This window comes from Denticeps clupeoides, chromosome 1, assembly GCF_900700375.1.
Source record: "Denticeps clupeoides chromosome 1, fDenClu1.1, whole genome shotgun sequence".
NCBI classification, from domain to species: Eukaryota; Metazoa; Chordata; class Actinopteri; order Clupeiformes; family Denticipitidae; genus Denticeps; species Denticeps clupeoides.
In genome coordinates, this window is record NC_041707.1 from 29,706,090 (window position 1) to 29,718,687 (window position 12,598).

Genomic DNA, 12,598 nt, shown 5'->3' on the forward strand with positions numbered 1-12,598 from the left:
ATGGTTCAGCGTGCTTCATACGTTTTCAGCTTTAAAGAAACATTAAAGGTTGCGGTTGACACCCTAACACTACAATGACTGCACTAAGCCTTCCTAATGTTAATGTAAAATGTTGCATGGTGTGTAAGTAGCAGATTGTCTGCTCTATGCTTTATGTCTGTGTAAACTATTGCCACTGAGTAGTTATAGAGCAGACATGATGATGCTATCAGAACAGTTCTCAGATAAACAAGGATTTGACAAAATAATCTTGAGGGGATTGAATGGTATTTAATCATGATTGCAAATTATGCAATCACTGATTGAAACAAATGGATGTACCATTAATATTTTTAATCTGAACAGACAGAATTGCCATTGGTATGACAATTAGCAGACTATAGGGACAGTCCTCCTGGAGAAACTCAGGGTAAGTGTCTTGCTTAGGGACACAATGGTAGTAAGTTGTGTTTGAACCTGTGACTTTGTGGTCTTCTTGTTCATATGCATTACCCACTAGACTACTAACAATATCATGTCCATAAATCAAGACACTTACTCCCAAGCTGCTCCAGAGTGTCTCTGTAGCTACTGCCCATAATGTAACTGTAAATATCATTGACCTTTTCCTCATTAGACAATTCCTGTCTCTCTGCCCATGTAAGGGTAGATGCTGTTTCATTTGAAGCCTTCATGCTGAGTGGAACTTGGCCTCGCCTCTCCCTGTGTTTTTGTGTTTGCTGTGTTGGGGACTGTGACTGGACAATTCCCTTGGAAATATGCAGTCTCTCTGTGTACAGTACAGGGAATAATGGGTGAGATAATGACCCATTGTGTCTACTGGAACAACTTCACCTCACATTCCATTCTCTCTCTCTCACACACATACAGGTTGACCTGACCAAGGAAACCCTCATCAACTTCCTCATACTGGAGGTCTGTAGACAGCATTTTTTTTTTCGGGCTGGAGAGTGGGTGGGATGGGGATTGACCAACTGGACAATGCAGGGATCCTTTCTGTTACGCAACAACTTGGATAAAACAGGAAGTGGAGGTTCTCCACCCTGCTCTTATCAGCAGGGAAACCCCTCGGACTCTCTTGCAACCATTGTGAAAACGTGGGGGATTAGTCAGAGTGGAGTGAGAAAAACAGATGAGTGCCAAATCTCTTATGAAACAAAACCTGAAACAACATGAGTTAAGAAAGCAGCAGCAGTGAGGGGTGTTGAGAAATATATTGGCCTGGAGGATTATGTTGCCCTAAGACCAACAAACATCATCACACATGATCCTCAGAGGGTCAAGGAGAAATCTCAATCATCTGTAGGAAGGTTATACCAGAAACAATGTGTAGTGTGTGGCATCTGTAGGTAAATTGCCAACTCCCACCTGACTTTACAGCATGTGCAGGGTGTTAGAGGTCAAAGGTGACTCTTATTTTTGTTCTGCAGTTCGATGGTGAGGACCAATTTAACGACAGTGTGAAGCGGCTGCTCTCCCGCCTCCCCAAACAGCGTTACCTCAAGGCCATCTGCGATGAGATCCATCGGCTGAAAATACTCAAAAAGTAGGTCTAGGATTGTTACAAATGGTTTTGTGTGTATGTCTGTCTTTCACTTATTCTCTCTCATTCATGTAATAAAATACAATTAAAGAGCCAAAAGGTTTGGTTTAGAGTTAGAAAGTCACCAAGACATAGTTGCTTTTATGTAAATATGTTCCAATATCCTAGGTCCTCACAAAGCTGTGAAAGCAGATGTGTGTGAGGCTGTTGACCCCAGATCTCCGTCTCCTGCTGGAGTCGGGACTTTTATTAAAATCATGAAACCTGAAGCAGAGGCCTGGCATGTGAAACGTCCTTTTGAAAAACTGCTTCATTTGAACTGCCAGCGGTCCTCAGAATCCAGCCACGCTGCAGGTGTGGAAACCACCAAATCCTCTTCATCGAGACAAAACACAGCTCGAGTGGCTGCTATAAAAAGGACAGGGCTTAAGTGAATTTCCCCATTACTTACCTGGCTAACCCTTCAAATAGATCGGTAGCTTTCCGCCTGTGGAGGGGCAAATATCAGTTTGGTTTGGCAGCCATTCTTCTCTGCTCTTGAGGAAATTCCCACTCTGGCTATAGAGGGGTTGATTCCCAGGCTTGCGTAAATGCTTGGCCGATGTGTGATATTTGAGCTTTTCTTCTGTGAATAGGCTCATACACTACAAAGCAAAGCCACATTTGTTTCTATCGCCCTAGACACCCCCCCCCCCCCCACCCCCACCCCCCACCCACTCTGACCAGGGTCTTTGCGGATTATCCACTACAGTTGGTTCCTATTTCCTCTGTGTACTACATGTGTCTTTTCCTGTACAGAGGGGGCAACCAGTGTTTATGGACTCATTAGTGTAATTTAGACAATTACAGCGGTGGTGTACAATCCAGATATGATATTTGAGTGCAAGCAGAGCCATAAAATCCTGGATGTTTGATTGTTCAGAACCTGACAGTGTAAAAAAAATAAAAATACGGCCACATGCTCGAGTGCCACTCTCCTCTCTGTCTGTAGTTCTCATTAGTTACTTTCAGAGCTTTTCAATCCAACTTGAAATAGGCCAAGATGTCCACCCCTCAACCAGAAGCACACTACCCAGGAAAATAACAGGAAACCGGGCCTGCAGATAACAGCGAAATAGGATACATGAGGTGGCGGTGAGCGGTGCATGTGAACGAAAGTTCCCGTTGATCCTCGGTCGTTCCGAAAGCATAGACTGGGCCACGATGAAGGATGAATAATGGTGTCCCTTGTTTCTAATGCTGTGGACTTGGGGCTTGTTTTGTGAAGCTGGTTTATCAGATTTTTTTATTTTTTACCACAATGTCTACCCTGTAGGTTGGATTTCATTACGTCTACTTGTAACCAAACTTTATGCAGAAACACAGATAACAGCTCTCCTCTCTCCTCTCACTGCACTCTGCCTTTTTGTTCTTGCCACTTTACTGTCCAGTGCCAGTGGGTCACATTACTGGTTTGATATGATAATTAATCCTTACACGAATACACCAATCAGCCGTAACACTATGACCACCTGCCTAATATTGAATAGGTTCCCCTTTTGCCACCAAACCAACTTTAACCTGTCAAGGCATGGACTCCACTGGACCCCTGTTTTGTCTGGTACCAAGCCATCAGTAGCAGATCATTTAAGTCATGTCATTTGTGAAGTCGTGTCACCATGGATTGCACTTATTTTTCCAGCAACTCCCTCAGATGTTTGACTAGATTGAGATGTGGAAAATTTGGAAACATCACCACCTCAAACCTGTTGTTGTGTTCCTCCAACCATTCTTGAACCATTCTTGGCTGTGTGGCAACCCCAAAGATTACTTAAAGCACATTGGCTAAAGCAGAAAACTACCCAAATTAGGCTTTTTCCCGTAGAGCAAACAATGAACACAATGTGTGGATGGCTATCCACACTGATACATCATTATCATATCTGAAGCGCCAACATAGACACAGCTTAGCATGGGCAGTCAGGCCACATGTAATTCATCTTTCAGCCAGAACCCACATTAACTCTTTCAGCAGTTTGAACTATAACATTGGATCTGACAACCATCACAGTTTTGTCCTGGTTCTTTCATTTTCAGTGACAAAATCTTATCTTGCTGCCTAATTATATCCTACCCACTGCCAGGCACCACCTCAAAGAGATAATAAATTCACCTCACCTCTTGGCAGTTTGATGTATGTGCAGATCATTTGCCAACGTGCAAACCTTTTGAGGATTTTAAAATCTGAGCCAATCTCCCTCAGCCAAATTTAGAGCTGGTCTAATATTAATCCAGATAGTTAATCAAATGCTGTAAATAATGAATTAGCCAGAAATTCTCATATATAAAGGTGTAAGGGGTGGAACACTCAGTGATAAGAATATTCCTCAGTTCGGATGCATATGCACACATTTCGTTTGCACACATGACAGGACTTTTGTGGCAGGACTGATTATTTAAGAGGTCTTAGCCTTGAGAACAAAAGTGTCTCAAGTGTCCCTGGATCAGTGGCCTAGTGGGTAAGGAAACAGACCCGTAATCAGAAGGTTGCCAGTTCAAATCTGAGGTGCCACTGAGCAAAGCGCCGTCCCTTTGCACCCTGGGTGCCTTTCATGGCTGCCCATTGCTCACCATTGGTGATGGCTTAAATGCAAAGGACACATTTTGTTGTGTGCACCGTGTGCTGTGACAATTGTTCACAATGACAATCCCTTCACTTTCACTTTCACTTCTGAGACTTTAGGCAGCCTGCAGGACTGCTCTTTTTAGGTCCTAGATACCTAGTTCTTACTGAGCACAGACTAACTCTTGCACTTTTGTTTTTGCAGGGTCACAGTGGTGGTTCTGTACAGCTACAGAGATGATTACCACAAGGTGCTCCTGTGAGCAAAGTGTCACTGCTTGGAGCCATTGTAGGTCACTGTTCTTCCTCCTCCATGTATAGATGCGCGGTACTGTATTTCAAAGAACATTTTTCACACTAAGAATGTTTTGTCAGATTTGATGCTGAGAAGTATTACAGTAAACTCCCATCCATCACAAAATCTAGGGATATTTGAATATGAAATACCATTTTATGCCTTACTGAATTGAGTTATACCACAGATAACATTGCATTGTCTTGCAAGTGAGCATGCTGTGAAAAGATTCTCTAAATTAAATGTATTTTCCCTTATCAGGCTCTTTCATTTTTATATTTCATTGCATACACCATGAAATGTGTGTTCAATGTTCGTAGGCTTTGTTGTTGTGCCCACTGCACTTCGGTGCATTCCTCTTTGGGAGCAGTTCATTATGTGACCACATCACTGCACTTTTCCCAGGAATTGTTCAGCTTTGGAATCGCCACAACAATTAGGCTAATAACTGTTCAGGGAAAACGCTTTGTTCTCTCTGTTTCCATTTCTTTTATTTTCTTTTCTCTGAACTCCTGAATAGTGACAGACATCACAGAGGCTGCTGCTGGACTTGTCCAGTTTGCATTGCTCAGTATTTTGACTTTTTATGAAGGTCTGACTTTTCAGAGGAGCTCTCTGTTTCCATGGGGATGAAATAGAAGTTTCGTCAAATGCACTCAGAACATAATATCCAATGAACTTTGATCCCTGTTAAATACACAGTAATGATGAAAATGTGGTCAAGAATGGGAACCATAGACTGAGGCTCCTCTTCTCACTTCAACCAGCATTTCATCTTTGATAAGGAGCTACCTTGTAGAAGGTCTTTAGCTGCAAAATGACCTTCACTCTATAATATAAAATGTTCAGAAGGGCTGTTGGCAATTAAGATAACACATAAATCAAGTTGGAAGAAGAGTGCTGCGGTAATGTGTTGGTCTTCAGTGGTGAGCATGTCCGAAGGAAGCCCTGGAGGAATGCAGGGATTCTGTGACTGAGCCAAGGCTTAGGAAAACATTTACTTTCTATTATCATTTAATTTTCCCCCAACTATGCACGGGAGCCTCCAGTGGTTGAGAAAAATTTTAAAACTCTTGGAAAAACAAACCATTCAAATCCAGAAGCAAAGGCTCCAACACTGAACGCACACACACAGAACTGGTAATCAGCATGAAAATGGAATTATACAATCATTTCTTCACACATTTTATTTCTCAAAATAAGTGTAAATGTTACAGTTCAACATCTAAGAAATATATATTTACAGTTTGCAAAAAATGTAAAATAAATAAGCTAGAATAGTATGTATGGAAGTATGGAAAAGAGATGGTAAATGGTTTACAATATCTAAAATACAGTACAGCAGCTTTGGCTACCATAATCTTCTGTCAACAACAAAACACTTTCAACTATAGTTTAGTCTTTATAAATAAAGCTATGTGAAAAAATAAATAATATCTTTTCGTCTACTTCGTTCATCTACGCTTTTTTTTTTTTTTCCTTTTGCATGTTTGATTTATAAAACAACCACGCAAGGTTGTACATGGTTCTAGCCTACTGAAGACCAGATACAAAACATCAGCATTTATATCTACATACATGTTAATACATTTCCAGCTCTCCGTTTTGGTTTTGCAACCCACAACATATGACACAGTATTGACATTGGGAATTTTTTTCCTCTCTCTCTAAATGATACACACAATGATCATTTTCCTTGTATGTATCTCAATACACACCATTGATCATTTCATTTCACACTAAGAACAAGAGCTTTTTCTGGATAGATATTTAAGAGCTACATACACCGTTCTGTGCTGTACTCCCCACTATGTTAGAGTTTGAAAATAGTTGGTCAGTGGGGAGGGGCTTTTAAATTACAATACTCCACTATTCTCTCTTTGCTTTGAACAAATGTAAAGCGCTAGATGCTGGGTATCCATGAATCTTCCTATGATGATTTTCAACATGTATAACTGATGAGGCGCTGAGTCTCTGAAGAACAGATGAAGAGAAAGTGGAGACTTTACCAGATGTAGGTACATTTACTTCCCCTTCAGTGTCTCCAGATTCCTTCCCTTAGGAAAGACTTTGGTCATCATTGAGGCAGAAATCGTCAGGAAAAAAAAAAGAAATCCTCCACCTTCAGGGCAAATGTTTAGTCTAGAGATCCAATTGTTTTATCTTGCCTCTAGAGAGCCATAACACAGGCCTGGAAGTGACTAAAAATAACACTTTCCATAATGCAACTGTATAGTAAAAAGGTTAATGTGGAAACCACTCATCAAAAGTGTTTTTTTTTCCTCAAAGGAATCAGTTCCAGAAGAGTACAGGATCTGCTGCCATTGAACCTCAAAGAACGACGTCTCCTCCTGCCACACCGCTGCTCCTGGAACAAAGCAGGCAACCATGTAAAGCCCAGTTCAATGGCCACAGATGGCAAATCCAGAGGATTGAATACACTGGGGCAGGAATCCCAGGCGTAAAGCTTTTCTTTATTTTTCTTAAAATAAAGCTCAACTCCCAGAAAGCAGTAATCTGCAATTACAGCCTGAGATTCGTAGGCTATGGGGCTTCAGAACCTCAAAGCCAGCAACTGATACAGAATGTCTTGAACATTTTGAGAGCACAGCTCATCCTTTGACATGGTGGTCCAAGCTCCAAGCAGACAAGGACATCATATTTTCTGTGTCATCAGTAGCTTGTGTTACTCCAAAAAAAAAAAAACTCCAAGTAGTGTTTGTGAGTGTGTATGACTAAGGAATAGACAATACAAAAAGCCCACTGTAGTTCTTTTTCATGCTGTGGTGTGTTTGGAGGTCCGATGCTAGACTCTGCCATGTCCATTGCTGAGTTTGGCCCGAGGGATGGTTATCCTTTCACCACCTGGGTTACTCATCTCCGGTGAAAAGTTCATCCCACAGTCCTTCTTCACGTTCTGGAACTTGTTCTCCTTGGATGGCTCCATGTAGACAACAGAGTTGTTGTTCACATGCTTCTTCAGGATCACAGTCTGGGTGGGCAGGAACAGTAATCAGTTGTTATTCACTGCTTTGATCCTATATATATATATATATATATATATTTTATAATGGTTCTTTCCCTACAGTTGAATAAACGTTCACTGCTTAATATCACTGCTGATAATAATGCCTGTGTTGTAGTGCATTTCTGCTCGTCCACGTCTGTGGGCTGCAAGCACCACTCATGCTCACATCTTGTGAAATCTGAGATCATTCCCATTTTAAATTTCATGGGGCTCTTGTAAAAATATGCTGTTTTATGACAACCTTGACACATTTTTCTTCATCAGTTCAAAGAAACCATTTGAGGTCTAAGTGTCAGGAAAGCACATTAATAATGTCTTAATAGCACCCAGGCCTCACATTCTAGGTCTGCCTAAGGCCAACTAGAGTCACACCCAAGCTAACAACATGTCAGCCCTCCTGCTGAAGAAATATGTATATTACAGCGGCTGTCTTTATCTGCAAGATTTTTGGGATATATTTTTTGTTCTGATGACTGAGGGCACTACTAGGTGAATTGGTGTCTCTGAAATGTCCATACGTGTTTGTGAGAGAGTATACTCTGTAGTTGGCTGATGCCTCACTCTGGCTGAATGCCCCTCTTTCCTCATGCCTACTGTCCAGGGATGGGCTCTGGCAGCCACAACCCTTAGCAGGACTAAGTGGTTTTAAAACCTGTTTCTGTTCTTCAAGGTACAGGTACCTACCATGAAAAATATCTATGTATTTGTGCCGCATGCTGAGTGTGTTGTCCTCCACTTTGTGCCAGTTTGAAAATAGTGCCCTGAGAAACCTGGGCAGATTTTATACTGAGCCCCATTCTGACTGAAAACATAATGGATGCAGAAAGTCACCTTTTTGGGTGCGCTGTAGCAGGACATCTGCACCCACTTCTTCTTCTTGTTGATGAGGAGCGCCGTAATGAGGAAGAAGATGATGGTGAGCAGAAGGCCAGCCAAGATCCAGGCAGCTGATTGGTAGATCATAGCTATCTCAGCTTGAGTGGGATACTCTTCACCGAGGCTCTTTCCATCTAAATAAAAACACGAGGACAGACGAGGCTCAGATGTTATTATTAGCCCTAAGAGAATTTTCAAGCTTTTGGGGGTTTTAGGTTGGAACGTTTCAGGAGGTTCCGAATTTGTTCCGAATTTGTTTGGGAATTGGGGTGATCTTAAAATGTGATCTTATTAGGTGTCTGATGATGAATCATCTTTGGTACATGAAAGTTCTTTAACCAAATGGTATATTTCACCACAGTAAAGACCTGAAATACAGTGTCTGTAGTTGCCTTTCTTGACCCACACTGAACATACTACTTCTCTTGGCTTTATCGTAACTTCAGAGAAATACAGTTAGTGCAGCTTTTGCAAAGCAGCAATACTTCTTTACTCATTTGTCAATCAAAACAAATGGAAAATTGAGAAAAAGCTTAGTGAGAAGGTTTATTATGGTTAAAACCTTATAACCCTTTAAAAGCCCTTAGTGCTACCTATAGGTGTGGAAGGCACTACATCCATCTAGAGTGGTAAGTTTCACCACACTTTGTCTGTGTTCAGTGTTCTTTGTGTGTTGAAGAACATTCTTTTCCTATCCTCACTCACAGTGGCGATAATAGCACTTTGCTCATCTAAGGGGAGGGAGTTGTAGTTCTTTTTTCATTACCATAATAAAATGATAGCAGCATACAAATTTCTGGGAAACAAAATGCCAGAATTTGAAGAAATACCAATAAATTCCGATTTTTGCTGATTTTCTGAAAGCCTAGTAATTATAAACTGACTGGATTTTTCTCAGAGGTAACCAAAAAAATGTTAACCCTCCATATCCAAAATGATGACATGGCTCTCTATTCCTCCAAAAAGGAATTGTGAGTTTTATGGAAGACTGAAGTGGAACCAGCAAGAACGCCCCCAGCTGGCAACAATTTTAGACACAGTAAACATAACAGTCTTTCCTCGTCAGCCCACCATAGTCACAAAGAAGCCGATCATTAGATATGAATAAGCCTAACCCTACCCATATGTACACTGACATTATGTACAATTTCTTACCTTTATTTGGTGGTATGTCATTCTGATCAGTTAAACCACCGATTTGTTCACTGCACTTCATTCATGAAAAAAAAAAAACACTACTCCCTAAAGCATGTTCCCTGGAGTCACACATGCCCCCTATTTGAGAAGCACTGGTGTAGGATGAGCACAGCATCTGTTGTTTCTTACCTGTAGCTGCAATGATTGGAGGCAGAATATCTGTGGTGATCCAGACAACTTGGTTCTCCGTGGTTGTGGTTTTGGGTTTAGTGGTTGTCGTCGTGGATAACAGCATTGGCACTGATGTGGTTGTGGCCTCTACACAAAGAAAAGGTGCACAAATAAAGTCAGCACCACAGTGTTCAAAACAAAATTCACCGGAACTATCAGTGCTGATATGAAGCTTCCGGTATTTTCCATTATGATGGCTGAATGATGGCAAAACCAAAATAAAGTAAAGATGAAACAGCCACAAATCCTGCGAAGAACAATGCTGGAATGTATTGAGAGGAAAGGGTAAAAGCAGGCGCTGCCTTCCTGTCCCCCCAGAACGAGAAAGAGCAGTCGCCATGCGCAGGAAACCCGACTTAAAGCTCGGATACCCTAGGAATTTTCCTGTCTATTCCCGGAGTTCTTTGTTGCATTGGAATGCCTCTGTGAGTGTGTGTTTCCCTGGTGCACCAGGGAGGCTGGCATTTTTTTTGCCTGCCAGGTTGTTTGAATTAAACATTTATTCAGCTTTATCCTGTTTTAGCCATATGGGAAAGGACTGGGTTGCGCATTCACAAAACAGAGCAGGAGCTTGGATATAAACCCAGTTTGTCCCTTAAGCTCATAATGACTGTTAGAATTTGTGGTACTGATCCTGGATCAGCGATAGCACTCTGAGATTGATGAAGGCAGGTCCTTGGAACACCTCCTGACTTGGTAGATTCTCACATGATATCAATCGTAGTGGGATCTCCTTATCTTGCCAACTACACGCAGGCAGCAGTGTACCTAGGTATAAACCAGCCCAGTGATGTCACCTGGGTTGGTGACCCAGAATCAGGCTGATTAGGAGATTAAGTAATGCTAGAGTGGACTTTTGGTCGCTGGTTCTGGCCCTGCAGGTCTATGTGGAGCTCTACACCAAGGTTTTGTCTGGCAGATGATCTCATTGTTTTAATTAGGGTCTGAACAGAAAACACTGTTGAGATGATCAGTTAATATTTAGATGAAGTTTTGTGAAAACAGAAAGCCAGAAGGTGCCCATTGCACCTGGGTAAACTGCATGAGGTCATACATCCTGAAGGTCCACCCACAAACTCTACCATTCACCATCAAAACAGCACATCCTGGACCCGCATCAAAGTTGAAAGACTTCATCATCCCCAGAGTAAACACTGGGCATCACCTGGATGGCGCATTAGTACGACTGGCACCTGCATATGAATGTTCACTTGTCTTGACCACTTGTACGCGTTGGCACTCACCCAGGCAGTGTGGGCAGCACTGGCCCTTCCTCAGGACAGGCACTCTGCAGTGCGCCGGCGGACAGTGCTGGGAGAAGCATTGGATGCTGCCATTCCGGCAGGTGCAGCTGGTGCAGGCGTTGGCCTTCCACGAGTCACCGGCCATCAGCATGTCTCCATCGCTAGAAATACAGTAATCCCGCTGGCTGCCATTGACGGGGAGGAGTTTGTCCTCTGCTGGGGCATTTCGGGCAAGCAAGAAGGAGGACAAAAAGATGGAGGGTTAAAATAAGAAGGGCTCATCCTAATACACGGCACTAGATGATGCGCTGCTCTGATTCACTGTGATAAAAACTGTGATAAATTCCCTGGTGGCTGCAATTTTTCAAACAGCTTCACTCTCACTTTCTTTAAACTCAGATAATCAGTGCAACCTTCAGAAGAGCTGCCCTAGAGAGGAGGGCCAAAACTAATGAACATAACTGAACAGAAAATCAGTGCAACTTTTGCTGCAACGTTCTGAAGAGCTGCCCTAGAAAGAAGGGCCAAAAGTAATGAACTTAACTGAACAGCACTGAACAGGCAAGAGTGTAGTGTGAACCTTTCTGAAATTGTGGCCATGTCACATCTGGATCTGGAGTATAGGACCCACATGTGCTGATCTGCCTGATGAGCCCCATGTAAAGCGGCCGGTTTGGGCCGGTTAGTTTTTATTAGTCTGGGTCAGACATAAAAGGCTTTAGTGGACACCTAGGGGTGCAGTCCTCAGACCCACAGCCCAATAAATTCTCCTGACACAGACCAAGAGAAAAGGATATTCGCACTTTCAGCACTTTCAGCAAGCAACTTTCAGCCAAGGGAAGGGAGCTAAAGCGAAGCTACCTGGGCACACATGGCAGCATGTATCTTTGCTCCTGGCTGGCGTCTGGCATAGAGCAGGAGGACAAACTTCGGTGTCACAGAGCACCCGGCCGTTTTTGCAGGTGCACCGTGTACACTCGTCCAAGTTCCACATCTCACCATCCACATAGAGCTCCCCCCCAGGTGCTCGGCAAACGACCAGGTCCGTCCCCTCGGACTGCCCGCTGCCGGACTCCTCTGATGGGAAAATGAAATATGGGGTTAGGTAGGAGCAGTACACACAGGGCATAAAACACCAGGGATCTCAAAATGGGACGTGGCCTTTGCTAGCCTGCTGGGAGAATATGAAGAGGGATTGGCCGAGGGGTTAAGGAAGAAGCCCTGATCTGTGGAGGTGTCATGGCTGTCCCCTGCTCACTAAGGGTGATGGTTTAAAAGCGGAGGACACATTTCGTGGTGTGCTCCGTGTGCAGTGACAATCACATGACTTTCACTTTCAGATCCAGAACGGCAGAGAAAGGGGTAAGTATTTACCCCCAATCCTTTATGTAACCTGCAGAGTAAACTGCATATTACTATGCATTTGGTCTTTTAGTGACCTGCCAGTGTACTTGATCACTGTACAGACTGTACACTGTACCCCTCTAAATATTAACCCCTAGTAAATATTCGTGAGCCTGTGTAGCCTTTCAGACTTGTAAGGCTAAATGTAGAAGCAAATATTTGTCCTATGAGTAAAAAAAAAACTGTTCAGGGACACCTCCAGAATGTCTGTGCTCCTGTGTAGTACTGTGTAGTTTTG

At 42.8% G+C, this 12,598-nt stretch overlaps 2 protein-coding genes across 8 annotated transcripts in view; one reads left to right on the plus strand and one right to left on the minus strand.

Moving 5' to 3' along the window:
- eif2ak4 (eukaryotic translation initiation factor 2 alpha kinase 4) overlaps window positions 1-7,556 on the plus strand; it is a 30,542-nt gene extending 22,986 nt beyond the window's left edge. For 4 of the 5 annotated variants that reach the window (XM_028967528.1, XM_028967546.1, XM_028967572.1 and 1 more), the window contains 3 exons: window positions 871-915; window positions 1,431-1,546; window positions 4,351-4,697. In XM_028967528.1, coding sequence (XP_028823361.1) covers window positions 871-915; window positions 1,431-1,546; window positions 4,351-4,408 — 219 coding nt within the window. In that variant the 3' untranslated portion in view covers window positions 4,409-4,697. Of the gene's footprint in view, window positions 1-870; window positions 916-1,430; window positions 1,547-4,350; window positions 4,698-6,729 lie in introns of those variants that run through there. The other variant, XM_028967538.1, reaches the window with a different exon arrangement.
- LOC114780344 (cysteine-rich motor neuron 1 protein) overlaps window positions 5,693-12,598 on the minus strand; it is a 32,784-nt gene continuing 25,878 nt past the window's right edge. Inside the window, exons 10-14 of one of the 3 annotated variants that reach the window (XM_028967653.1) lie at window positions 11,818-12,033; window positions 10,957-11,172; window positions 9,671-9,799; window positions 8,300-8,478; window positions 5,693-7,432 (exon numbers count right to left, since the gene is read on the minus strand). In XM_028967653.1, the coding sequence (XP_028823486.1) occupies window positions 7,247-7,432; window positions 8,300-8,478; window positions 9,671-9,799; window positions 10,957-11,172; window positions 11,818-12,033 (926 nt within the window). In that variant the 3' untranslated portion in view covers window positions 5,693-7,246. The remainder of the gene's footprint in view (window positions 7,433-8,299; window positions 8,479-9,670; window positions 9,800-10,956; window positions 11,173-11,817; window positions 12,034-12,598) is intronic. The other 2 variants (XM_028967750.1, XM_028967725.1) reach the window with 2 other exon arrangements.